Raw genomic sequence first — 27,563 nt, forward strand, 5'->3', positions numbered from 1 at the left:
GTGCTGGATACGACTTGATGAGGAAGAACGGTATTTTGAGTATTGAGTAGCAAATACTGAACAAAAAGCATTTCAAATATATTAAAAATACTTCTCGCAAGAAATGTACCCAGATACCCGGAAAAAGTATTTAAAATACTGTAGTTTGAGTACGTACTCAGGATTTTCGTACAAGTCTGGTGGTGAGGAAGGCAGGCGTACAGAGCGTATACTTGTTAAACTGCTCGGGTAAGCCAACATGGGGAGTTGCTTTTTCCTGATGCAGCTACGACAACCGAAAAGCCTCAGCTGCGATCGAAGCCATCTCTCTGCACGGTGACACTACCTGTCCCCACAAGAGCAAGGTTTCCTTCTTTGGCGCTCTGTGATTTGATCTTCTTCACACACGTCGTCTTCGACGACGCAACCACGAAGATCAGGGCTTCCACCAAGCAGTTTGAGCCCACGAGCTCCAGCTTTGAGGTCTTCAAGGACTTCGCAAATTCTGCAAAACAGATTCCGCGTTCGTCGCAGTTTGGCATATCCGTAGACGCTGGGTAAGTAGTGGTGCAAAACTAAGAAAACTAACGGTAGCTATTGGTAGTCTGCTATCGAAGATCCTTATGGTCTGTCGACAGCCGACTATGGTACTATCGCCCATAGTACTATCAATAGCCGACTGTCGACAGAAAGCTATCACTATATACAATCGATACGCAGCTACACTCTTCCAACCTACACAAGCCTACACTAGCCAACCATCATCCCGAATGACAACGTTCTCGCCCCTGATTTGTTGAAAACGGGAGGCGGATACTATTCTGTGCCGTGCATAATAGGCACAAAATAAGCCCCACCTACCGTTTTCAACAAATAGAGGGCGAGAATGTTGTCATTCGGGATGATGGTTGACTAGGAGCGTGCTATGTGGTGAAGTTCACTTCTAAGAGTGTATCAGCAAATTATCGGCACTCGACTGGCACAATGCAACATTAGCAGGACGCCGTCCTCCAGAAGCGTCGCCTACACCGCACAGTTTCTACCGAGGAGCAGAAGAAGAAAATGCCTCAGTCCTGCTTGCAGGGCATAATAAATTACAGCGAAACAGAAAGTATGTTAAAAAGCGATAAAAACCGGGTTGTTTGGTGGTACATTCCAAAAGCGACGAAACCCCAGCGCAGGGGACACGGACAGACACAACACAGACGAAACACTGACTGAAAAACACCTTTAATTGCGGAGACACCGCTTAAGTACACCATCTGCATACAACCGACCCCTAGTGGTAGCCAAGACCATCATGTTGTAATCACACCAGTTATAACGCAAACAGGAGCACCAAGCTCAGTGCTTCGTCTGTATTACTTTGGAGGCTGGTGTAACCTTGATTAGAGAAGTCTGTCCGTGTCCCCTGCAATGGGGGTTTATCGCTTTAAGAATAAAACAGAAAGCACTTGTGTCGCACGTAAGGCTGTTTTGGTTCCCTCGTAAGATTTCTCTGCCCACGTTACATTACTGTACGTTACATTTTAAAGCGCACCAAGGCCACGGAGTTAGGATAGGGGGTGGAACTGTCCATAGAAGCAAGCGCAGGCGCGCGACCAAGAGACTGTTACGTTGGGGAAGAGAAAAAAGCAGTTGCTGACTTTACGCGACGGATGGTGGGGCTTCGGTTCGCTGTTTTCGGTTTTGCGCTTTTGCATGGAAAGCTATGGGGAAAACACGAAGGGAGTTGCCTCAGCACAGAAGCCGCCGATATTTCGAACAGAGATTGTTCTTTTTCTGGGCACCGTCCTCATCATTGGCATGGTATTTAAAGGGTTAGGTGTGAGGTGTTTAAAGGTTCATGCGAATTGTGGGTCAACAGCCCGGAGGGAAGAAAGGGTCCGTACGGGCTTCTACGGCCGGAGTGAATGGCTGCTTTGTTAGAGTGTGGAGGGGATTATGTGAACGTAGTGATCTAGGCTACAGACCGGTTACAGAAAAAAGGAAGGTTCACGAACACGTGGGCGAAACGGGACAACAGGCAAGAATTTGCGAGCGTAGCGAAAGATAAGGATTTTAGTGGTTACGTGCGGAAAATTCCAAAACGAGCAATGTTTTTTTGTTTTTTTTTGTAATGCAAAGTTGTGGGTGGCATGCAATAGAGAAAGCAGGAAGAAGTGGCCATGCAGAACATAACAGATGATAATGGAGGTAGAGGGGAAAAGCATATTTTATTTGTGAAGTGTTTCTAGGGTGCCTTGTGATTTGTTGATACCGGAGGGTGAAGAGCGTTGAACTTTTATATGAGATAAGACTCCTTATCGCGTCTGTCACGTGTGGATCTAAACCCGGTTTCTAGAATATATAGTTTAATGTTGTCAAATTTGTGACCAGGAACGTTAAAGTGTTCGGCGGCTGGTTTGGGGAGTTGTTCATTTGTTGGCCGGTTTCACCAATGAATTGCATAGAGCAGTCGCCGCATTCAATGCAGTATATGACATTGGAGCTTGTGCATATGAATGCGTAGTTAACGGGGTAGGTGTAATTGCTCGCAGTGCTTTTGATGGAGTTAGCGCGTTGAACATGCTTGCATGTCTTGCAGCGCGGGAGGTTGCAGGGTCGTGTTCCCGTGTACGGGGTGCTCGTTTTGCTGATTTTGGTATTGACCAAGGAGTCTGCTAGGTTTTTTGCGCGTCGGTTTGTCACCTGTATGGGATGGTCAGTGCTTTGGAGGAGGGGCTCGTGCTTCTGTAGAATGGCTTTGATGTTTGTAAGTGAGTTGGAATGTCTTGTGATCAAGCTGATGGGGATGAGGAGGAAAACAGTTCTTTTCACGAGTCGTACGGCAGCCTCTACGGGTGCAGACAAAGTGATGAACGTGAACGATGTGCACGATGTGAACGTGCAATAAAGATCACGCTTGTCAACTACATGGCGCTTCTTGTTCAGCGAATTCAGCGGAAAACAAGTATCAAAACAATTAACAATCCTTTCGTTTCTCGGTTCTGTTGACAGACCACGGGAGCACGATTTCCGCGAAAGCTTTTCATCTTCTTCTTTTCTAGGGTTTGATTCACGCGTTTTAATCGCACCGCCGTACAAGCGACGGTACCACGTGTCTGCAAACTTGGCAAATTTTGCGTCCTCGTGCAACAGATGGCACTGTGTGCTGGGGCGCGGAGCGTGCGCTCCTTGTACATTCTATTTTCACGGGAGAGAGTAAAGTTTCCTCTTCTAACTCCGTCTTTTTACTCCGTGACCAAGGCCCCTATCCTGAACTCTGACATCGCAGGCGTTCCCTTTTGGTAAGATCGCGCTAGAGCTCGTTGCCAATCGCGGGCGGAGTGGCGATAACGACAAGATCGGGCTTTGGCATACAGTGTGAATGGACGCGGAACGCGAAATACATTGGCGAAATTCCTTGGCATGACACCCTAATAATCCGCAAGTTATGCTTAACATCACAGGAGAGTTTGCGATTTTTTTTTTCGCGCTGAAATGCAAAACGGACAACATGGGCCCCCACTGGCCCCCGCATGATAATTGTGCCTGCACTTATCTCATCGCGAACATTTCCTTCGTGCATAAATCACGAATGCATGAATGTCTTCACTTTTCCTTGCTGCCGAGATAGTGTCCCTTGGTGTGGTCCTCTTATTGCCTAGTTGTGTACTCAGTGAAACATGTTCCCGCACTACTCATACAACGGTCATACAATAGATAATTTTAAAAACGATGCGCACGCCACCATACGGCTCAGTCGTCTGCTTCGGTTATGGTTTGCCCCGTCTGACGCTGCTGCTCCGCTCACCGGGAATGTTATTTTTCTACCTCGGCCTCTGGCCCCCTCGTAATGATGTAAGACGTTCTATGTTCCCAGGAGCCCTTGCGTACCACAGGTGGCGCTTGTTTTTCTAAAAAGATTGTCCTGCTATTTGTTTTTAGGACGAGAGTGGTACTATTTTATAAGTGTGATGCGGGCAAGTTTTCGCTTGTCCCATCTCACAGTTGTCAATACAAGGCGTATTCTTGGCGTCGTACAGAAGCGATAAATGTTGTGACATTTCTTCAGGTGCTGTTAGAGGTAGTGTCCGTAAAGCAGCAGTCTTAAGGTAAACGCAAGATTCTCGCACCAGGGGGTACGTGCATACACGGTACTTTTAAGTGGGTTCGCCCGTCGACACGTTACTTTTGAGATTGGTGTGACGCAATCGGTATCAATACTTTAACAGCTGACGCGTACCTTATCGAAAATGAGTAGTTGAAAACTGTTTTTTTTAATCCCACATTAGGAATTCCTGCTGTGACATCAGATTTCCTTAATGTGACAGTTAACTTGCCTGCTGTGGTGTTAGGTATTCTTACTGTGACCTCTCTAACGTGACGTTAGACTTTCTTAATGTGGCGGTTAACTTTCCTAATGTGGTGCTATGTCTTCTTAGCGTGGCAGTTCGCTTACCAAGTATGGCATGAGGTGTCCCTAATGTGACAGCTACGTGCCGTATTGTGATATTGACCTCCTGATGGAGCACAGCAAGATGATTGTCTCTTAATGTTGCTAAACCATTTCTCTTCGCTGCCTGATTGTTCAAGATATTGAGTACCAGATTTGATAAAAATAATCAGTTTATTTTCTTCCCAATATTTTCATTTTTGACATAAAATGTGAGTTTGCAATGCTGATTTATGATCTCACGTACGATTAACGTGTAACACTATGCAGACTTTAACATTATGATTGATGTCTAATGCTATAATGCCGACATTAGGAGTGGCCTGCCGCAAACGTCGACATTACCATATCAAATGTCAACATTAGTGTTAGGGTGTCCCAAATCACATTAGGCAACATGTTGCCATTTTCAATGGGCTATCTACAGGGTTCGCCAAGATAAACTTCGGGGTTTGTAACGAAGATAAAACAAATTAGAACAGTATAGGAAAGCCAAAGTACATGTTAGAAGACGTATTATGCTCCAAAATTTTATGTCGATAATTTCGCTTGGTCTGTTTCTTTGCTGATGAATCGTTAAAATTAAAAAAAAGAAGAAAAACGCCACTGGCCTAATCGCCTGTACCTGCGTTTCAGCCTCTTTCCGTCAGACGGCGAGACACTCGAACGCGGCGTTGCAGAGTACGAGTTTGCATTCAGTTCCACTTGTTCACTTGGGCTGCGTTCCAATAGCTCGCGCCCGCGAAGCCGCCTGACTAGGCAGCTGAGTAGACCCTTTGCTTGTTACTTTTGGAACAGGCTTGCCTTGCCTAGCCTAGCCTTGCTGCGCGTGTGGCGCCATCTGGTTGCTCACGCAAGAAATGCGTACGGCGCAAGCGCAGCAGGTACTAGCGTTTCCCGCTGTCAGCCATCCCGGCTGTCAGATGGTCAGGCGTATAACTAGACTGCATCGATGCGCACTAGGCGGTAGCCGACTGAATAGCGGGCTTGGCGAGATTTGGAACGAGACTTAACATGGCGGCACTTCCGGTTAGACCGCTAGGCAGTCGACTAACCGGGGTATTGGAGCGCAGCCTTGGTTTCGATGTCGTCTGCAACGCAGCGTTCGACCGTTTCGCCATCTGACGAAAAGGAGCTCACAGGTATAGCCGATTAGGCCGCGGCGGTTTTTTAATTTTCACGATTTATCGCAGAGAAACGGAGCAAGTGGCAGTATCGACATGAAATTTGGGGCATAATACGTCCTCTAACATCTACTTTAGCTTTCCCAACACTGTTCCTATTTGTTATATTCTCATTCGAAACCCCAAAGTTTATCTCGGCGAACCTGTAAATTTCTAATTTTGTGTGTGGCCCCTAAGAAAGTTTGTCTTTTTTCGCGTACAGGTTCTTGGGAGCCTTTAAGAGTAAACTGGAATCAACTCCTGGTGCGAACGAATTTAACCACCTTATCGACAACAACATCAAGCATTTTGGGGTTTTGAGTGTTTTTGGCGGCTCAGAAACAACAACGCGCGACCTACTCCAGGTATGTCCAACAATCGTAAATGGCTACTTCTTTTAGACTGTTGTGACCGTTTGTAACGATAACTGGTTAGTTTGCTGGACCGTTTTGCATAGCAAGAACAATGTCCGTCTAGATAGGGGTGTTAACAGTGGACGTTGCACATATGCGACAATGACCACGCACAGAATGATTTTCACACCGGATCACTGAGCGTCATCTTTGCCTGTCTACACATTACAATGGTAGAAGTGCAAGGGTGCAGGCGAGCTGGTACATTGTAAAAACGACGATAAAACCAGAGACACGGAACAGAACGTGTCGTGTTGTCTTTTTCTGTTCCGTGTCTCTGGTTTTATCGTCGTTTTTGCACATTACAAAATCGTGAGTTCCTTGGATCGTGAAGTTCGTTACTCATTGAGTAGTACCTTCGCTAGATTATGCAAAAAGTGGAGTAGTCTCAAGTGCCGTTCGCATATGCGTCGCTAGAGAACCGATTAATAGCAGCACAATGGATTCCGGACGGCGGAACTGTTCATAATGTAACTCGTTTGCCTCCGCGTGTTACACGCCCTTCAGAAAAGAAAGGTACTTAGAGGTTCTTGTAAACAGTCCCGCGTTCGTGGTAAAAGACCGTCGTAAAAGACTGTCGAAAGGACGGTCGAACTTTCGGCTGCACGTTACATTAATATCGTCGGGATAAACTCTACGAGAAATGCGCGTTGCAAATAAGTTTAGAGGAAAATTGATGTAACAAAGTTAGTAACTCGATTGAAGTATCCCTGCAGAGGGTAGTGTTAAAATATGTCTTGAAGTTGTGGGCAAACTTTTCATTACTTTCTGCCATTCGGATTTCTGACAAAGTGTACCGGAAGCCAACGCTTTCCGCCATTTCTAAAATTCTTTGTGAAACACCAAGAACACAAAAATATAATTGAAACGTGTGGATATACGTATAGCTTAGCATCTTGACAACCCCCATGCGCAGTATCATGCAGCCAGCTGCAAAAACAAAGGAGCAGGATTACATCTCGGCTTCCGGCGTCCCACAAGGAACCATACTTGATATCCTGCTCTTCCTGCTATATATCAACGAACTTCCCTTGCCATGGTAGAAGTGCAAGGGTGAAGGCAAGCTGGTACATTGTATAAAGACCATGAACCTTTGACGCGGAACAGAAAAAAGACAATACGACACTTTCTCAACACAGCAACCATTTAATTAAATTGGTAAATTTGATTAAATGGTTGCTTTTTTGAGAACGTGTCGTGTTGTCTTTTTCTGTTCCGTGTCTCAGGTTTATCGTCGTTTTCCTTTGCCATCTCGTCCAACAGTGCGACTTTTCGCCGATGGTTGTGTTCTTTATCGATCAATCTTGCACAAGGCAATCTTGGCACAGGATCAAGCAGCACTGCAGCCGCATCTTTCAAACACAGCGGAGTGGTGTTCGAATTGGCAGATGCAACTCAATAGCTCGAAGTGCAAAGTAGCCCAGTTTTCAAGGAAGCACATGGATGTACACCACAAGTATACGATTGATCATGCAACAGTTACTTGAAACGTACAAGTACTTTTGGAGTTACACTTACAAATGATTTCGTTTGGGTTGGGCCGAATCCAGACCACCAACGGTCTGCGCTCAATCCTCATTTGATATTTCTCGACACAATCGCACTTCGTTCCTTACTGTGAAGGTGCTCATTATTTCATTCCCCACATCACCACCATCAAAGGGGTTGAGTATCGCCTCTGACGATGAAACTATCCATTCATCACCTTTAAATAAACTCTTTGTTGTTGTTGTATCACCACAGAAGCGAACAGTACACTAGGCTACCCAAAACGCATTCACCTTTCTACTCCGAATGTCCGCCAGCAAGCACATGTAGCCCTTGTCAGACCAAAACTATAGAGCATGCATCTGCAATTTGGAACCCACACCAGCCGTACCTAATCGCTTCTCTGCTCTCGAGGTCACTGAGGCGCATGGTTCTGGTTTCGGTTAACTGACATAGTATCTTTCGCAACAGATATTTCACGGCACACGTTCGTTCCACAACCTTAAACGATAGAATGGCTTTCAAAGAGAATTGTCCTGATTTTGTCCGAAGTGCCGTACTCAGAGGGGTAATGAATTATTTTAGGTAATTAGCTATTTTGTAGCTGCATACTCTCTTGGATAAAATGTCTGCCTGACCGTAGCTCAACTGGAGAAACTAAATGTATGCATATCAAAATGATTAAAAAACATGTGCGTATACTCGTACCAAGAACAGTTCTCGAATATACGGAACCAGATCGACTGCTCATGTTTAACGAATATCATTTGCTGAAAAACGTACAGGGTGTTTCACTTAAAAAGTGATAAATAAGTCTGGCGACGTTTTCACCGGAGGATTGTGAGACTTTTGCGACCATTGAGGAAGGCTTTGGACAGTTTTGAATTGCGGGAAATCTTTTTCTTCAATGCAACATTGAAAATTGCCAAGCGAACCTCACTTTTTTAAACAGAAATATGGAATCCTCGACGGGTAGCCGCGGACACAACAAAAACCATGCCCAGTATCGCAACAGAAATAGTATTAAAAAATAGTAGAAATCGTGCTTTAGCCCCCGTCTGTTCGATTTTCGCAAAGGAGCGCACGCGAAACGTGCGTCTTGAGGATATAATGTCCCCCACTTCATTTGTTATGCCTTCTTTGTGATAAGTTTAAGATAGTTTTGTTCCTTTTGTGATAACACGGTTGTGACCAGCATCAAGGCCAAAGCAGTAAAACATGCGACGAGAATCTCCGCGCATCTTCTGTGCACTCTTCTTTGCAACAATCAGGCAGGCGGCGCTAAAGCGTCATTTTTACTATTTTTGACTATTTCTATCGCGACACTGCGCATAGTATTTGCTGGGTCTGCGGTTATCAGTGGAGGAGTTCATTTAAAAAAATCAGGTTGGCCTGCCAATTTTCCATGTTCGATCGAAAAAAAATCCCGCAACTAAAAACTGTCTAAGGTCCCAAAGTCTTCCTCAGTGGTGGTAAAAGCTTACAGAAGGTAATTGCTGAGCGTACGTCGCCAGTAAGAATTTTTGATCACTCTAGATGAAACACCCTGCATATCTATTAAGAGCAGATGTAAATAGAATGAACAGGTATGTATGTAACGTGGATGTGTGGGGGCACTGTAAGCACTTGCTCGTCTCTTTCGGCTTGCAGAAGTTCCGAAGTATGTGCGACCAACACGATCCTAATCCCGGAGTTAATCACAAAAGCCTCATCGTGATCGGCATAACAGCACGGAAAGGGGCCAAACAGTTCAAGAGATGGATGGAGCACGTTAAGAAGTAAGTGGGGCTCGAACTTTTCGTGAATGGTTTTGCATCACCTCGACTGGTGGCTCGAAAAGCAAGGTGCGGTCCCTCACGAAATGGCTGGATTTCGTCGCCACCGAAGCTCCACGGATCCAGCTCTCGACCTCGCCTTCAGGAATGGCAAGTCCGCCTCGACATTCGTCGCGCCATCCGAAGTCGTAGTGCAAAAACAACGCCTTTCGTACCCAACCACATCAACAGCTGCAGAATAATACGCCATTCTTTTCTTTCTGCAGCACATCGTTGATTTTACCCCGCAGGAATGGGCAGTGTTCACTGACTCAAAATCTGTACTACAAGCTATTGAAAATGCTGGCGTACGAGACTCATCCTAATGACGGCTCTGTTAATGGCTTACCACCTTGTGTACGAAGCAGGGCATAGGTTGGTTCTCCAGTGGGCTCTGCCCTACTGTGGGAATGAACAGGTCGGCAGCGCCGTGGTGTAGCTCTCTGGTCTCGTAGACGCACGAGTATTGGGCTGCTCAGAGGAGGCCGTCGTTCCATTCTTCGAAGCCTCGTGACAACCCTGCTTCCCGCAGTGCTGATAAGAGTTGATGCAACGATCGCTTTCCGCATACGAGAGGGTAGAGAGGTAGCAAGCGAGCTGATGGTATAGATCCATAACTTAAAAACCCGAGACTAGGGGTAAAAAAAAACACAGACAGCGACCTTGTCTCGGGTTTTTAAGTAATGGATCTATACTTCCAGCTCGCTTGCTACCTCTCTATCCTCTCGTTATCGATTCCTCATGCAAGCTTCGTCCCTCATATTCCTCCTGTGTATTCTGTTCCGCCTTCTGGATCCGACCTCCAGTCTCTTCGTCTTCAAGCCCTCTACACACTGTGTAAATTTTGCCACAGTATTGCCACCGCTCAAGCTGAGTTTTAATTCCTCGGCGTCCAGCTTCGGAAGAAAGAGACCTTGTTTGTGTTGTCGTTTGTTTGTCCCCTAGACACTGGTTGTTGAGTTATGGCTTTTCGCATGCCACGAAAGAGCTCTCGTCGATGCAACTGTCTTTCTTCCGTGCAACTGTTTTTGTTTCTATGACACGCCTATGATGCAAATCCTTTGAATGAAACAATACACTATACACTAGATGGCATCGGCGCATAACTACCTAACCGTGAACCCTCTTTCTCCACCTTGTTGCGGTGTTATATAATTCTATCGTTCAGACACCTCAAAGTCTTGCTCACCTAGTCCTTTCCGCACGGGGAAGAGATCAAGCGAACCACGGCCACGGCACAGTCCACGAACCGGTCCTTATGTCTAACATCACATACATGTTTCTCCTCACCCGCCGCAAACGTGCCCGGCTTATCATCCCGCAATGTGCTACATGGGTACGGAAAAATCTTGACCAGCAATGGCACGGACAAAACATAACCAACTTAGCTGTCGAGAACGACAGCCACGCCATTTTGGATTCCGGCACTCGCACTCAATCTGACATGGCAGAAACCAGCAACTGGCAAAAGCAAGCCTCATGTGCCACCAACTGCACTCCACTCGCGTCATGTGCATCAACCTCCACACCTCTGGCGTCCGCCACTCTCCCCTCTTCTCCCGGTTCGCTGCACTCCAACAACCGATTCCGCAACTGACGGTCGCGCGAACGTATTTTTTACGCATAACGGCACTTTTTACAGTGTACCAGGGATGCAGAGTGACTACGTACTCAGTGAAACCCCCAATAGACTACGTGTCTAGAAAGAGCAGACAAGAGGTACAAGGAGTACACTAAACGTCTACAGGAATGTCAAATTAATTTTTACGAAGCCGGAAAGCTTTATTCAATGCGCGGGTCGGAGCTAATCACATCTGTGATGATGCTGCCACAGCCGAACGGGCCGCGCTAAAGTTACAAGGGCCCCGATAATGGAGTCAAAATATTGCAGGCAGATGCTGTGCGGAACGTCCGGGTACGGCATTCAGGAACAATGAGGAATGACAATTGGAATGTTTCCATGTTTCGCTACATACACAAAAATATAATCTATATTTCAGTTTCACCTATGATATCATCCTCATCCATACCCACGTATCCTACTGGGATACCACAAGCTTCACTGGAACCGCTGGGGCCAGTATTTGGGACAGCTCATCCTTTCAGCACTGCAGTATGGTAAGATCATATTGATATTATATCGATTGAGTGATTGATTATTGGATTTACTCTTTCGCTTCTGTGTGTGTCGCAGTGAGTTCGTGCTCACGCAGCTTATGGCAGGAGAAACAGTGCTGCGGTAATTCCTGCTTACTTGACTGGTGTTCCTCATATCGTTACATAAATTAAGATATATACCAGGTAGAAGCGTTTCCCCATCAATGTAATGGAAGTGAGTGGTGTTCACTGTACAAGGTGGTTTGGGCAACCAACATGGTACTCGTGTATGATAGACAAGGAATCCAGAGAACACCAGGAAAAACAAGCAAACCACCAAGCATAGGGATGTGGTTTATATCCAAATTATGTCCCTATATAGAAATCGGCGAAGGGGAACAAAGGAGAACGAGGAAGAATTACTAACACCCCCCTGGATGCACGGGTACCTTGTCCCTCACGTACATTCTAGTGTTTGCTTTGTGTTCTCTTCTTTGTGTTCTCTATCATGCAAAAAGGTGCTCTTCTGTGTACGCGGGTTCCTGTGTTACATCAACATTAAGCGATGGAAAGTAAAACATTATTTTGTGGCACGCTGAGAACGGGTCCTCAGGCAAACTGGAATATTCCATTGCAGAAGGCCGTCATCTCAGATTTGCAGTCCACGAGCTTTGACCTGAGCAGGAATCCTGTTTACATGTTGACGCTCGGTCTAGCAGTTCAGATGTTTCGCCTTCCGTCTGACTGGCCTTCTGGCTCGACCACGACCGGCTCAAGCAAGAAAGCAACGAGCATGACAGTAGCTGATTACACCGGGGTGAGTAGAGAAATCGTCGATTGGTTTATGATGAGCATGTGACAAAAATGATGCAACTAACTTGGTCCTGCTGGCAAGTAACGGCAGCTGTAGAAAAATTCTTGGTACAGACTGGTGAATTGTGTTATGACAAGTAAGTAATGAAGTTAATGCAAAGGTAGTGATGCGGACATGTGTTCATCGTAGTCTGTCAGTACGGCAAAGCTGCAAGCTGGGTCAGATTTCAAGACTGCAATCCCTCTGAGTAAAAAAAAATGTTGCAGTAAATATTAGGTTATCGAAAGTTAGAATTGTGAAATTTTCAGTAACTAATAGTGGAATTCATTTTCCATCGTTGGAGATGACGTAGCAGTGATTGTGACCCACGGCGCGTCAAAGATAAAGCAGCAAAGCGTTCACCGTTCCAAAGAGCGGACCAGAAATGGCGCTGTATGGCAGTTGAACTTACTACACAATACTCGCAATACAATTCAATACAATACATTACAATACCCGCATAGTAGCTCTTCTGCCGCACATACAGGTGCAAACAACAAGAAACTCCATTTTGTGGTTATGACTGTGGAGCTTCATCACCAGAAGGCGTGCTAAACGGATTTTTTTTTTTTTTTTTTTTTTGCGGTAGCGTGGTGAAATGGAACAATGTGTCTCCTCACACCTGCGCGTTACGGGGAAGGTAACAGTGGAAGCAGGGGAAGGTAACAATAGCAGAATTCAACATACAAGAGTTGTTCACGGTTGACAGTGGCTTTCACTTCTGCAAATACAACAGGAAATTCGGGTAGCACGAAACTGAGTTTTCGAAAGCGTTCATCTAGTCCACCGCTAGGTGCCACTGCTATCGCTGTGGCATTTGGCGTAGAATGAAATGGGTTGCAGTCGTTGAAAAAACCCAACATATTTCTGGGGGGCTTCATCTATGTGGAACGTATTTCCTCCAAGGTTATCTATAAGAAGGAAAAATTAAAGGAAACAAAGGCAACCAATTCTAAGTATCTCTGGGATTGAAGGAGCATTGAAGAGGCATGGCCTGTAAAGGCGGTGTCACACTGGGCCAAAAACAGACATAATCTGTCGGCTGACATCCAAAGACATCGTGTCTGTGAACCAAACACTCTGTACATTCAAAAGACGACCCAGAGAGTTGTTGGCTGTCACGGGCTGCCGCTGTCTGCGGAACTTGTAGAAAAGCTGCATTCGGGTCACTAGAGATGGGTGAGATTTCGGACTCGTGGCCAATGATGGGCCACGTTGACACAAGCATCGGGGTGGCGGGGGAACCGGTTGTGGGAACATCGCTGTGACCCCGCGGAGCAATACAGCGCTGAAAACATAGTGCGCACATGAAATGGGCATTGTGGGCTTTTGGTACCTTTTGATCTGGCTACCTTGGGATTGAGGAGTGTAAATATGTTTAGAATTGACCTTACTTCCCGATATTACAACAAAATCAATGCACAGAAATCCCACATTTTGAATGGTACTGATGGTGCGCAACGTCAGAATGAAGTGTGGTTATTTTCGCCAGGGCATCGCAAGGCTGGGTATAGGCTGGTTCACACATACGACAACGGCATAGACGGCTAACGATAACGGCAAGGCGCCGTGCCGCGGCCGCTTGTCGCTGTTGTTCATACTGTCTCTCTTCCTGCCGTGGTCGCCTGCTTTTCCGAACAACATGGGTCCTTCATTATCACCATCTTCTTCCCTTCCTTCTCTCCCATGGCTACACACGGGACACATGGCTACACACGGGGGCAGTTTTCATGGCGCAACACCCATTGGTCGATGGAGAGTGGGCGATGTCACGGCACGCCAGAAGTTATGTCTCAGCTTTCTTTTGCGGTGCCGCGGAGGCTATGACGGCATCAGAACGGCGAGGAAATGGCGCAATTTGTCTTGCCGTCCACGGTCGCCGTACGCCGTTGCTGTATTGTCAGCACGCCTTATGAGGGCTATGAGGCTTATGAGGGCTGTGAGTGCAGTGAATATTCGATCGTTTTGGAGATATTATTCACTTTTCTTGCGACAAAAATGTTTGTTAAACGTCACTGTAGGAAACGAATCACACTGCATTAGAAAAAAGTGCACCTTGCATACCTGTTTATTGCCCCTTTAACGAGATTGCCCCTTTTACGGTTAATCATCAATGAGTTGATCACTAGTCCTGAAGATAGTCACTGTTACGAAGCTCGGGGAATACAAAGCCATAGGTGTATTTTATTTCCTGTCGTGCTATATATCTCCTGCTTGAGTTGGCCTTGGGTGGTCTAGCAATGCCCGTGGAATACAGCCGGCGAATAAAGCGCGCGGAATACAGGCAGGCCGGAGGTCATGTGTGTTTGCGATTGGTCAACGGTGCTCCGAGTACTGACTTCGTAACGTTTAGATTAACCCTTCTCAGCTCCACCCAAATAGGGAGTCTCTGGACAATCGGTCTCCGCAACCGCATGCTCCATTTATTTTGTAGCGACGACGACGACAGGTGTAGTGTGGCTGACGCACATGAGCATATTGCGCTGTCCATCGGTACTACTACCAGAATAAACCATGCCATCACCCCTGTGCCCGACATTCCGCTTCCGTCCCGTCGTTTTAGCCATGTTCACGTTGACCTCGTGGGTCTCTTACCACCATCCAACTGGTCCACCTACCTCCTAACCTGCGTGGACAGATTTACACGCTGGCCAGAAGGGATCCCGATAGAAGACATCAACCTGTCTACCGTTGCCCAAGCTATGGTCGCCGGATGAATTGCACGTTTCGGCGTACCGTCCATCATTAAAACATTGAGAGGTCAGTTCGAATCTACTTTTTCCGACCAAATGAATCTACTTGGCATGACACGGATCCGCACGACAGCTTACCATCCTTCACTCAACGGGTTCGTTGAACAGTTCCATCGGCAGCTGAAGACTTCCCTTCGCACCCAAAACACCAGTCGTTGGACGGAAGTTCTTCCTGTGGTTCTCATTGGCATACGCTCTTCCCTGAAAACTGGCCTGCACCGCTCCTGTGCGTAGCTGGTTTACGGCACCACACTCCGATTGCGTGGACAGTCCCGGCACGCTACCGCTCATGCCTCTGGCGCGCACGTTCCAGAATCCCAGCAGAGGCTTCCAGCAGCTGCGACCGACACCACCACATGCTCCTGCTGATGTCAAAGTCTTCGTCAACCACGACCTGACAACCTGCATGCATGGCTTGCCTCCGTCGTGATGCCACCCGTACGCCACTTGACCTACGCTATGATGGCCCTTTCAGGTTTCTGGGGAGCACAGCCAAAACATATGTTGTACTCATTAGTGGTCGTCGTGATGTCATTTCCATTGACAAGCTGGAGCTGGCCTGCAATGCTGACGATGCTGCTCCTGCAGAGCAACCATCGACATCGTCACTTCTCCCTGCGCCTCCTACCCGAGCCTCAACTCTCCTCGGCCCTGGAAAGCGAACACGACAACTTCGTGTGTACTGGTCTAGTTCCATCTTGTCTCTTCCGCTCCCTCTTGACATCCTTATTGAGACTTCGTCTGTCTAGGAGAGAGCCATCTGTGTAACGATCGCGCAGTCCATCAGTATTACGTCCAGAACAAACCGCAAGTGCGATTTATTCTGACCGCAAGTTCCATTTGTTCCGTCTCATGTTCTTGTTCACACCATGCTGTCATGGTCTGAACAAGACAAAAGTCACCATGCCAAACATTGTCACGCAGTGTAATTCGCAATGGCGAATTACACTGATCATTGAAAGTTCGAACCAACCAAAAACCAAACGAACCAAGACCAAACGAAACTAAGTTTCCCTTCACATGCTGAGTCGCGGAGCGAAAGTTTAGAAAATGAACACGATATTTAGTTGTTTGCCCGGGTCCTTTGCTGCTCATCCCACGTTCTACGCAAGGATAACCTCATGTCGCGTTCTTTAGGACGTTTTTTTATATTGCAGGCCTGCTCCACCGATCTCGCAACGACGGTTATGTCTTCTCAGGAAAAGTACATGGTGTCCTATAACAACATAAGGACATACCAGGTCATCTACGACGACAAAGATACCCTGTTAATTAAGGTTCGTTTGATTTCTCCTTTCACATTTGTTTTTGTTTGTACTTGCAATAATCCCGTGACGCAGATTCACGCAAACTAGTGGAAACCAGGTTATGAGGGTGCCTGCAAATGTTGTCGAACGGCTACAGGGAACATATATCATCCCAGTTCACACCACGGTACGGCTCAAGGCCACGTGTCGAAGTATCGGAATCATGCGAGCTTGTTCGACTTCTTCGTGTTGACGTCTTTCCTGCAAAGGCATGACACTACCGAGCTTTAACAGTTTTGATCGCGAACCGCTCCTCCTCGAACCGTTTCACTGACGGCGAAGTACAAATAACGTAACGCGATACGGACATTCGTTGATACCAGAGAACACCACGAGAACAATGAGAACGAGTGTCGCTTTCGACGAGCTTAGCTGCTCGCATCTGAGCAGCAGCCTTTCCTTTCTTTTGCTCCGTTGCGAAGAGAGCGTATTGTGTACTCAGGCGCACATCTAAGGGGGAGGGGGTTCAGTTGTCCGCACGCCCCTCAATTCCAGACTGGAACATAGTGTTCAATGGACGAATCCCAGCATGCACGTGGTACTTGTCCTTAGCGGACGCGCCACCTCCCCCCCCCCCCCGGAATATCCTAGATCCGCCCCTGGTTGTACTGGTCATTTCACCGAACTCCTCCAAACGACCGATCCAAAATTATTTTTGGAATCCAGTATACCGGCATGACATTCACACACAAACAAAAGTTAGCGGACTCGCATGTTCCCTTACTTTACCTGTAACTTCCGCCGTGGCCTTCGTCAAAGTCGGTTGAAGAGTCATGAAGGAATGTTGTGCGGCAAATGATGAAGGATGAAAGTCACTGAAAAGGTTAGCAAGCTGTAGGACTCGAACCCCTATCTTCTGGGTTACCAGTCCAGGGCTCTACCAATTGAGCTAAGCTAACACGCCTTCACAGCGACTTCCAAGCTGCCGCTTGCATCGATCCCGTCGTATGAATGTGTGTATAAGCGAGCAAAAATGTAAGATTGAAAGGAGGATAAGTGAGAGAGAGAGTGTGTGTGTAGCTGGTTTGTCCCTTCAGATGACACACCCTTGGAAGTCGCTAAGAAGGCGTGTTAGCTTAGTTCAATTGGTAGCGCCCTGGATAGGTAATCCAAAGATGTGGGTTCGAGTCCTACAGCTGGCTAACCTTTTCAGTGATTTTCATCCTTCATCGTTCATTTCTTAGGCAATTTGAGGCTTTGTATGTGTTTGTCCTTTCTATGTTGTTCCAGCCTCAGAACATCACTTCTCTCTTGTTCAACAGTTGCCGCTTGCGTCGATCCCGTCGTGTGAATGTATGTATATGAGTGAGCAAAAATGTGAGAGTGAAAAGAGGATTGAGAGAGAGTGTCTGGTTTCTCCCTTCAGATGAAAGGAGGATAAGTGAGAGAGAGAGTGTGTGTGTAGCTGTTTTGTCCCTTCAGATGACACACCCTTGGAAGTCGCTAAGAAGGCGTGTTAGCTTAGTTCAATTGGTAGCGCCCTGGATAGGTAATCCAAAGATGTGGGTTCGAGTCCTACAGCTGGCTAACCTTTTCAGTGATTTTCATCCTTCATCGTTCATTTCTTAGGCAATTTGAGGCTTTGTATGTGTTTGTCCTTTCTATGTTGTTCCAGCCTCAGAACATCACTTCTCTCTTGTTCAACAGTTGCCGCTTGCGTCGATCCCGTCGTGTGAATGTATGTATATGAGTGAGCAAAAATGTGAGAGTGAAAAGAGGATTGAGAGAGAGTGTCTGGTTTCTCCCTTCAGATGAAAGGAGGATAAGTGAGAGAGAGAGTGTGTGTGTAGCTGGTTTGTCCCTTCAGATGACACACCCTTGGAAGTCGCTAAGAAGGCGTGTTAGCTTAGTTCAATTGGTAGCGCCCTGGATAGGTAATCCAAAGATGTGGGTTCGAGTCCTACAGCTGGCTAACCTTTTCAGTGATTTTCATCCTTCATCGTTCATTTCTTAGGCAATTTGAGGCTTTGTATGTGTTTGTCCTTTCTATGTTGTTCCAGCCTCAGAACATCACTTCTCTCTTGTTCAACAGTTGCCGCTTGCGTCGATCCCGTCGTGTGAATGTATGTATATGAGTGAGCAAAAATGTGAGAGTGAAAAGAGGATTGAGAGAGAGTGTCTGGTTTCTCCCTTCAGATGAAAGGAGGATAAGTGAGAGAGAGAGTGTGTGTGTAGCTGGTTTGTCCCTTCAGATGACACACCCTTGGAAGTCGCTAAGAAGGCGTGTTAGCTTAGTTCAATTGGTAGCGCCCTGGATAGGTAATCCAAAGATGTGGGTTCGAGTCCTACAGCTGGCTAACCTTTTCAGTGATTTTCATCCTTCATCGTTCATTTCTTAGGCAATTTGAGGCTTTGTATGTGTTTGTCCTTTCTATGTTGTTCCAGCCTCAGAACATCACTTCTCTCTTGTTCAACAGTTGCCGCTTGCGTCGATCCCGTCGTGTGAATGTATGTATATGAGTGAGCAAAAATGTGAGAGTGAAAAGAGGATTGAGAGAGAGTGTCTGGTTTCTCCCTTCAGATGAAAGGAGGATAAGTGAGAGAGAGAGTGTGTGTGTAGCTGGTTTGTCCCTTCAGATGACACACCCTTGGAAGTCGCTAAGAAGGCGTGTTAGCTTAGTTCAATTGGTAGCGCCCTGGATAGGTAATCCAAAGATGTGGGTTCGAGTCCTACAGCTGGCTAACCTTTTCAGTGATTTTCATCCTTCATCGTTCATTTCTTAGGCAATTTGAGGCTTTGTATGTGTTTGTCCTTTCTATGTTGTTCCAGCCTCAGAACATCACTTCTCTCTTGTTCAACAGTTGCCGCTTGCGTCGATCCCGTCGTGTGAATGTATGTATATGAGTGAGCAAAAATGTGAGAGTGAAAAGAGGATTGAGAGAGAGTGTCTGGTTTCTCCCTTCAGATGAAAGGAGGATAAGTGAGAGAGAGAGTGTGTGTGTAGCTGGTTTGTCCCTTCAGATGACACACCCTTGGAAGTCGCTAAGAAGGCGTGTTAGCTTAGTTCAATTGGTAGCGCCCTGGATAGGTAATCCAAAGATGTGGGTTCGAGTCCTACAGCTGGCTAACCTTTTCAGTGATTTTCATCCTTCATCGTTCATTTCTTAGGCAATTTGAGGCTTTGTATGTGTTTGTCCTTTCTATGTTGTTCCAGCCTCAGAACATCACTTCTCTCTTGTTCAACAGTTGCCGCTTGCGTCGATCCCGTCGAGTGAATGTATGTATATGAGTGAGCAAAAATGTGAGAGTGAAAAGAGGATTGAGAGAGAGTGTCTGGTTTCTCCCTTCAGATGAAAGGAGGATAAGTGAGAGAGAGAGTGTGTGTGTAGCTGGTTTGTCCCTTCAGATGACACACCCTTGGAAGTCGCTAAGAAGGCGTGTTAGCTTAGTTCAATTGGTAGCGCCCTGGATAGGTAATCCAAAGATGTGGGTTCGAGTCCTACAGCTGGCTAACCTTTTCAGTGATTTTCATCCTTCATCGTTCATTTCTTAGGCAATTTGAGGCTTTGTATGTGTTTGTCCTTTCTATGTTGTTCCAGCCTCAGAACATCACTTCTCTCTTGTTCAACAGTTGCCGCTTGCGTCGATCCCGTCGAGTGAATGTATGTATATGAGTGAGCAAAAATGTGAGAGTGAAAAGAGGATTGAGAGAGAGTGTCTGGTTTCTCCCTTCAGATGAAAGGAGGATAAGTGAGAGAGAGAGTGTGTGTGTAGCTGGTTTGTCCCTTCAGATGACACACCCTTGGAAGTCGCTAAGAAGGCGTGTTAGCTTAGTTCAATTGGTAGCGCCCTGGATAGGTAATCCAAAGATGTGGGTTCGAGTCCTACAGCTGGCTAACCTTTTCAGTGATTTTCATCCTTCATCGTTCATTTCTTAGGCAATTTGAGGCTTTGTATGTGTTTGTCCTTTCTATGTTGTTCCAGCCTCAGAACATCACTTCTCTCTTGTTCAACAGTTGCCGCTTGCGTCGATCCCGTCGAGTGAATGTATGTATATGAGTGAGCAAAAATGTGAGAGTGAAAAGAGGATTGAGAGAGAGTGTCTGGTTTCTCCCTTCAGATGAAAGGAGGATAAGTGAGAGAGAGAGTGTGTGTGTAGCTGGTTTGTCCCTTCAGATGACACACCCTTGGAAGTCGCTAAGAAGGCGTGTTAGCTTAGTTCAATTGGTAGCGCCCTGGATAGGTAATCCAAAGATGTGGGTTCGAGTCCTACAGCTGGCTAACCTTTTCAGTGATTTTCATCCTTCATCGTTCATTTCTTAGGCAATTTGAGGCTTTGTATGTGTTTGTCCTTTCTATGTTGTTCCAGCCTCAGAACATCACTTCTCTCTTGTTCAACAGTTGCCGCTTGCGTCGATCCCGTCGAGTGAATGTATGTATATGAGTGAGCAAAAATGTGAGAGTGAAAAGAGGATTGAGAGAGAGTGTCTGGTTTCTCCCTTCAGATGAAAGGAGGATAAGTGAGAGAGAGAGTGTGTGTGTAGCTGGTTTGTCCCTTCAGATGACACACCCTTGGAAGTCGCTAAGAAGGCGTGTTAGCTTAGTTCAATTGGTAGCGCCCTGGATAGGTAATCCAAAGATGTGGGTTCGAGTCCTACAGCTGGCTAACCTTTTCAGTGATTTTCGTCCTTCATCGTTCATTTCGTAGGCAATTTGAGGCTTTGTATGTGTTTGTCCTTTCTATGTTGTTCCAGCCTCAGAACATCACTTCTCTCTTGTTCAACAGTTGCCGCTTGCGTCGATCCCGTCGTGTGAATGTATGTATATGAGTGAGCAAAAATGTGAGAGTGAAAAGAGGATTGAGAGAGAGTGTCTGGTTTCTCCCTTCAGATGAAAGGAGGATAAGTGAGAGAGAGAGTGTGTGTGTAGCTGGTTTGTCCCTTCAGATGACACACCCTTGGAAGTCGCTAAGAAGGCGTGTTAGCTTAGTTCAATTGGTAGCGCCCTGGATAGGTAATCCAAAGATGTGGGTTCGAGTCCTACAGCTGGCTAACCTTTTCAGTGATTTTCATCCTTCATCGTTCATTTCTTAGGCAATTTGAGGCTTTGTATGTGTTTGTCCTTTCTATGTTGTTCCAGCCTCAGAACATCACTTCTCTCTTGTTCAACAGTTGCCGCTTGCGTCGATCCCGTCGTGTGAATGTATGTATATGAGTGAGCAAAAATGTGAGAGTGAAAAGAGGATTGAGAGAGAGTGTCTGGTTTCTCCCTTCAGATGAAAGGAGGATAAGTGAGAGAGAGAGTGTGTGTGTAGCTGGTTTGTCCCTTCAGATGACACACCCTTGGAAGTCGCTAAGAAGGCGTGTTAGCTTAGTTCAATTGGTAGCGCCCTGGATAGGTAATCCAAAGATGTGGGTTCGAGTCCTACAGCTGGCTAACCTTTTCAGTGATTTTCATCCTTCATCGTTCATTTCTTAGGCAATTTGAGGCTTTGTATGTGTTTGTCCTTTCTATGTTGTTCCAGCCTCAGAACATCACTTCTCTCTTGTTCAACAGTTGCCGCTTGCGTCGATCCCGTCGTGTGAATGTATGTATATGAGTGAGCAAAAATGTGAGAGTGAAAAGAGGATTGAGAGAGAGTGTCTGGTTTCTCCCTTCAGATGAAAGGAGGATAAGTGAGAGAGAGAGTGTGTGTGTAGCTGGTTTGTCCCTTCAGATGACACACCCTTGGAAGTCGCTAAGAAGGCGTGTTAGCTTAGTTCAATTGGTAGCGCCCTGGATAGGTAATCCAAAGATGTGGGTTCGAGTCCTACAGCTGGCTAACCTTTTCAGTGATTTTCATCCTTCATCGTTCATTTCTTAGGCAATTTGAGGCTTTGTATGTGTTTGTCCTTTCTATGTTGTTCCAGCCTCAGAACATCACTTCTCTCTTGTTCAACAGTTGCCGCTTGCGTCGATCCCGTCGTGTGAATGTATGTATATGAGTGAGCAAAAATGTGAGAGTGAAAAGAGGATTGAGAGAGAGTGTCTGGTTTCTCCCTTCAGATGAAAGGAGGATAAGTGAGAGAGAGAGTGTGTGTGTAGCTGGTTTGTCCCTTCAGATGACACACCCTTGGAAGTCGCTAAGAAGGCGTGTTAGCTTAGTTCAATTGGTAGCGCCCTGGATAGGTAATCCAAAGATGTGGGTTCGAGTCCTACAGCTGGCTAACCTTTTCAGTGATTTTCATCCTTCATCGTTCATTTCTTAGGCAATTTGAGGCTTTGTATGTGTTTGTCCTTTCTATGTTGTTCCAGCCTCAGAACATCACTTCTCTCTTGTTCAACAGTTGCCGCTTGCGTCGATCCCGTCGTGTGAATGTATGTATATGAGTGAGCAAAAATGTGAGAGTGAAAAGAGGATTGAGAGAGAGTGTCTGGTTTCTCCCTTCAGATGAAAGGAGGATAAGTGAGAGAGAGAGTGTGTGTGTAGCTGGTTTGTCCCTTCAGATGACACACCCTTGGAAGTCGCTAAGAAGGCGTGTTAGCTTAGTTCAATTGGTAGCGCCCTGGATAGGTAATCCAAAGATGTGGGTTCGAGTCCTACAGCTGGCTAACCTTTTCAGTGATTTTCATCCTTCATCGTTCATTTCTTAGGCAACTTGAGGCTTTGAATGTGTTTGTCCTTTCTATGTTGTTCCAGCCTCAGAACATCACTTCTCTCTTGTTCAACAGTTGCCGCTTGCGTCGATCCCGTCGTGTGAATGTATGTATATGAGTGAGCAAAAATGTGAGAGTGAAAAGAGGATTGAGAGAGAGTGTCTGGTTTCTCCCTTCAGATGAAAGGAGGATAAGTGAGAGAGAGAGTGTGTGTGTAGCTGGTTTGTCCCTTCAGATGACACACCCTTGGAAGTCGCTAAGAAGGCGTGTTAGCTTAGTTCAATTGGTAGCGCCCTGGATAGGTAATCCAAAGATGTGGGTTCGAGTCCTACAGCTGGCTAACCTTTTCAGTGATTTTCATCCTTCATCGTTCATTTCTTAGGCAATTTGAGGCTTTGTATGTGTTTGTCCTTTCTATGTTGTTCCAGCCTCAGAACATCACTTCTCTCTTGTTCAACAGTTGCCGCTTGCGTCGATCCCGTCGTGTGAATGTATGTATATGAGTGAGCAAAAATGTGAGAGTGAAAAGAGGATTGAGAGAGAGTGTCTGGTTTCTCCCTTCAGATGAAAGGAGGATAAGTGAGAGAGAGAGTGTGTGTGTAGCTGGTTTGTCCCTTCAGATGACACACCCTTGGAAGTCGCTAAGAAGGCGTGTTAGCTTAGTTCAATTGGTAGCGCCCTGGATAGGTAATCCAAAGATGTGGGTTCGAGTCCTACAGCTGGCTAACCTTTTCAGTGATTTTCATCCTTCATCGTTCATTTCTTAGGCAATTTGAGGCTTTGTATGTGTTTGTCCTTTCTATGTTGTTCCAGCCTCAGAACATCACTTCTCTCTTGTTCAACAGTTGCCGCTTGCGTCGATCCCGTCGTGTGAATGTATGTATATGAGTGAGCAAAAATGTGAGAGTGAAAAGAGGATTGAGAGAGAGTGTCTGGTTTCTCCCTTCAGATGAAAGGAGGATAAGTGAGAGAGAGAGTGTGTGTGTAGCTGGTTTGTCCCTTCAGATGACACACCCTTGGAAGTCGCTAAGAAGGCGTGTTAGCTTAGTTCAATTGGTAGCGCCCTGGATAGGTAATCCAAAGATGTGGGTTCGAGTCCTACAGTTGGCTAACCTTTTCAGTGACTTCCATCTTTCATCGTTCATTTCTTAGGCAACTTGAGGCTTTGAATGTGTTTGTCCTTTCTATATTGTTCCAGCCTCAGAACATCACTTCTCTCTTGTTCAACAGTTGCCGCTTGCGTCGATCCCGTCGTGTGAATGTATGTATATGAGTGAGCAAAAATGTGAGAGTGAAAAGAGGATTGAGAGAGAGTGTCTGGTTTCTCCCTTCAGATGAAAGGAGGATAAGTGAGAGAGAGAGTGTGTGTGTAGCTGGTTTGTCCCTTCAGATGACACACCCTTGGAAGTCGCTAAGAAGGCGTGTTAGCTTAGTTCAATTGGTAGCGCCCTGGATAGGTAATCCAAAGATGTGGGTTCGAGTCCTACAGCTGGCTAACCTTTTCAGTGATTTTCATCCTTCATCGTTCATTTCTTAGGCAATTTGAGGCTTTGTATGTGTTTGTCCTTTCTATGTTGTTCCAGCCTCAGAACATCACTTCTCTCTTGTTCAACAGTTGCCGCTTGCGTCGATCCCGTCGTGTGAATGTATGTATATGAGTGAGCAAAAATGTGAGAGTGAAAAGAGGATTGAGAGAGAGTGTCTGGTTTCTCCCTTCAGATGAAAGGAGGATAAGTGAGAGAGAGAGTGTGTGTGTAGCTGGTTTGTCCCTTCAGATGACACACCCTTGGAAGTCGCTAAGAAGGCGTGTTAGCTTAGTTCAATTGGTAGCGCCCTGGATAGGTAATCCAAAGATGTGGGTTCGAGTCCTACAGCTGGCTAACCTTTTCAGTGATTTTCATCCTTCATCGTTCATTTCTTAGGCAATTTGAGGCTTTGAATGTGTTTGTCCTTTCTATATTGTTCCAGCCCCAGACATCAGTTCTCTCTTGGGCGGCAAAGTACAGGGCGGGTGCTCTAAAATGTCAATCACATTTTCGCGCGTGACTCTCTATCTACTTCAGAGTCAGGCTTCCACTACCACACAGTGAATAATTTGTGCCAGAGAAACATAAAGAGAAAAAATAGTGGTGGCCGTGCACGGCGTAAAAAATAAATCAACAAATACGACCACACAGACTTTCGTCTTCGTGCTTTTCCTCTGCGCCCATTTTGCTACAGTTTGTTGTTCTTATTGTATTTTGTTACACAGTGCTTGGTAACCACACTTTTTTTCATAGGTTTCTCTGGCAAAAATTCTTTACCGTGAGGTAGCGGAAGTCTGCGCGTCAGTCAAGGAAGTGTGGGGTCATGCACGAAAATGACCGACTTTTTAGAGCACCCACCCTGTATGAACGCAGGCGATCTCAGCTGGTCGCGCTGAGGTGCAGAGGTACCCGACAATGGCATATAGCAACCACAAGGAGAGAGGCTGGAAGAAAAGGCGGGAGAGAGAGTGAGAGTAATTGGGGAGAGCAAAGGCGATACTTTGTGACAGCGCCCAAGTCTTTGAGGCCCCAAACCCGACACAGTGGGCAGTGGGCCATGGCTCCTTCCCCTGTTTTGAACGAATCACGACACAGTATGATATACATTCGGTGTGGTGGTTGGCTAGGAGCGTGCACTGTGGTGAAGTTCAATTTCAACAGTTTGCTGCGACATGTGAGAACGGCGCACTGGTTGGAAATACCAGTTGTGTATCCAGGAGAACATTTCGGGATGAGTTCCGTGGGGACATTTCTGGGGAAGGACCATTTCACCCCCATTTTCGTTTCCCAAGCGCACTACCAAAGGCGCAATTTCTGGCTGGAAGGGTTTGAACCACACCCCAGACCCAGTGAGAGATACACACCCCAGTGAGAGATATCGTTCTTAACGTGTTTGCCTATCGTATCTATCAATGCAGTTCACTCCTTGCGGCTCGCGAGCTTGGTTTCTAGTCACTATGAAAGTTCTATAGACAATGGCGATGTGCGAAGGTTCGCTGCAATTGCATCTGAGCTTTCTCGATTGATTTTGCGGTAGTTTTTCATTCCGTGGTTAGCGCCGCGAAGCACTTGTGGCTATGAGCGGTGTACGGACGTGGAGAGATGGAGAGAGGACGACAGGAAGGAGTGGGGGATAGGGTGTTAGTATGCATCTTGGGCCGACTTCAGGGGAACTGTGCCGACATTCGCCTGGAAAGTCTTCGGAAAATCCAGGGAAGACTTCAGACAGCATAGCCGGGGAAAGGATTCCAACCCGTGTCACCTCCTAGTCTCGGCGTGGACAGCGATCACTCTGACCACTATGCCACGGGAGCTTTTTTTGGTAGTGCGCGATTAGTGGCGTCCAATTGCCCGCACAGCACAGCCGCAATATTTCATGTACGTGGGACATCTGACGACGATGGAGTCGCTTCCCATGGCGAAGGCAAAGCTGTTCAACATGTTTTGTCACTGGCAATTAATTACGCTGGTAATTATGGGTCGAAAGCCTGGTGCTTCTTCTGAGAGTGCCCCCCATTAGGCGAGAGACTGAAAATCCAACATGAGGTACAACATAAGCCGTGTAGATAGAAAGAGGATCTTGCAGTTGCTTGCAATTATGGCAAATACGGGTCAACAGCGTAGCTTCATGTTATTCGCGTCAATGTTTTACTTGCCGGAGGGTTATGGGTAGAGGAAAGGTTCAACTGGATTTCATAATCGTTCCTGGTTTTTACGGTGATATCCGTGATAACGTGGATTCACATGCATACTTACACCCCCTTGTAAAGCTCCTTGATTTTCATTTGCTCTCAACACATTGCAATCATTTAAAGGACCGAAAAAGCCTTTCAAACTCGTACTACAGAAGGGAGGAAAATTCCACGTTGTAGAACGGCATTGTTCGCTTCGATACCAACTTCCCACGTTACTAAACGAACACATTCGCCTTTTCGAAATGCCTGAGTTGAATAGGATCACTAAGAAACGGCTACGCATGTACTGGGGAATGTACGTAGAGGCTTAAGTTGTGTTGTGTTGTGTTGTTAATACTGCTACTGTTCCTATTTTTCAGGTCATCGCTACATGTGAATCCTATTTATAGTGGTATTCATGCACAGTGTTAAAAAGTGTTTTTCCTTTTTTGTCCTCTTTGGTGAACCATATTGCTGTAAAACATGCGTTTCTCGCCAACACCGCCATGTGATGTCGCGGACCCCAGGTGTTCTCAACTACAGAAATATAGCTTTTTTTCCTGGGGCTACCGCCATCTTGAAGGGAAACGGGAAAAAAAAGAAAAAATATATAAAAAATGTACGAAAGCACGAACCTAAATTCTACCTCTTCTCTACCCTCACACAAGAACTTTACCTCTTTTTAGCTGCGAGAAGTGAAAAAAGCAGTGGCCAAGATCTCTGGGCTCCCACGACAAGGATGGGCGATCTTCGACGTGGACAGAGACACTTTCGACTGGAATTGTCCGAATAATAACAACAAAGTCAGGGATCGTCTGCAAACTGTCATCGACTTCCTTAAAGCGGAGGGCGCTGATGTCCTTCCTCCGCATCACTAGCTGTTTTTATATTGTGACTGCAAAAAAATAAAAGAAAAAACTGAAGAAATGTGAGGTACTTTTGTCCACTATTTGTTATTTATTTTCTTGGTACTTGCAGCCA

At 46.2% G+C, this 27,563-nt stretch overlaps 1 protein-coding gene across 1 annotated transcript in view; it reads left to right on the forward strand.

The window, feature by feature from the left end:
* LOC135369199 (uncharacterized) overlaps positions 1-27,512 on the forward strand; it is a 45,601-nt gene extending 18,089 nt beyond the window's left edge. The window contains exons 3-9 of the mRNA XM_064602832.1: positions 266-536; positions 5,804-5,945; positions 9,132-9,259; positions 11,296-11,413; positions 12,030-12,209; positions 16,156-16,275; positions 27,269-27,512. Of these exons, the coding sequence (XP_064458902.1) occupies positions 266-536; positions 5,804-5,945; positions 9,132-9,259; positions 11,296-11,413; positions 12,030-12,209; positions 16,156-16,275; positions 27,269-27,460 (1,151 nt within the window). The 3' untranslated portion in view covers positions 27,461-27,512. The remainder of the gene's footprint in view (positions 1-265; positions 537-5,803; positions 5,946-9,131; positions 9,260-11,295; positions 11,414-12,029; positions 12,210-16,155; positions 16,276-27,268) is intronic.
* The last annotated feature ends 51 nt before the right edge of the window (positions 27,513-27,563 follow it).

This window comes from Ornithodoros turicata, chromosome 9 (genome assembly GCF_037126465.1).
Source record: "Ornithodoros turicata isolate Travis chromosome 9, ASM3712646v1, whole genome shotgun sequence".
Lineage (NCBI taxonomy): Eukaryota > Metazoa > Arthropoda > Arachnida > Ixodida > Argasidae > Ornithodoros > Ornithodoros turicata.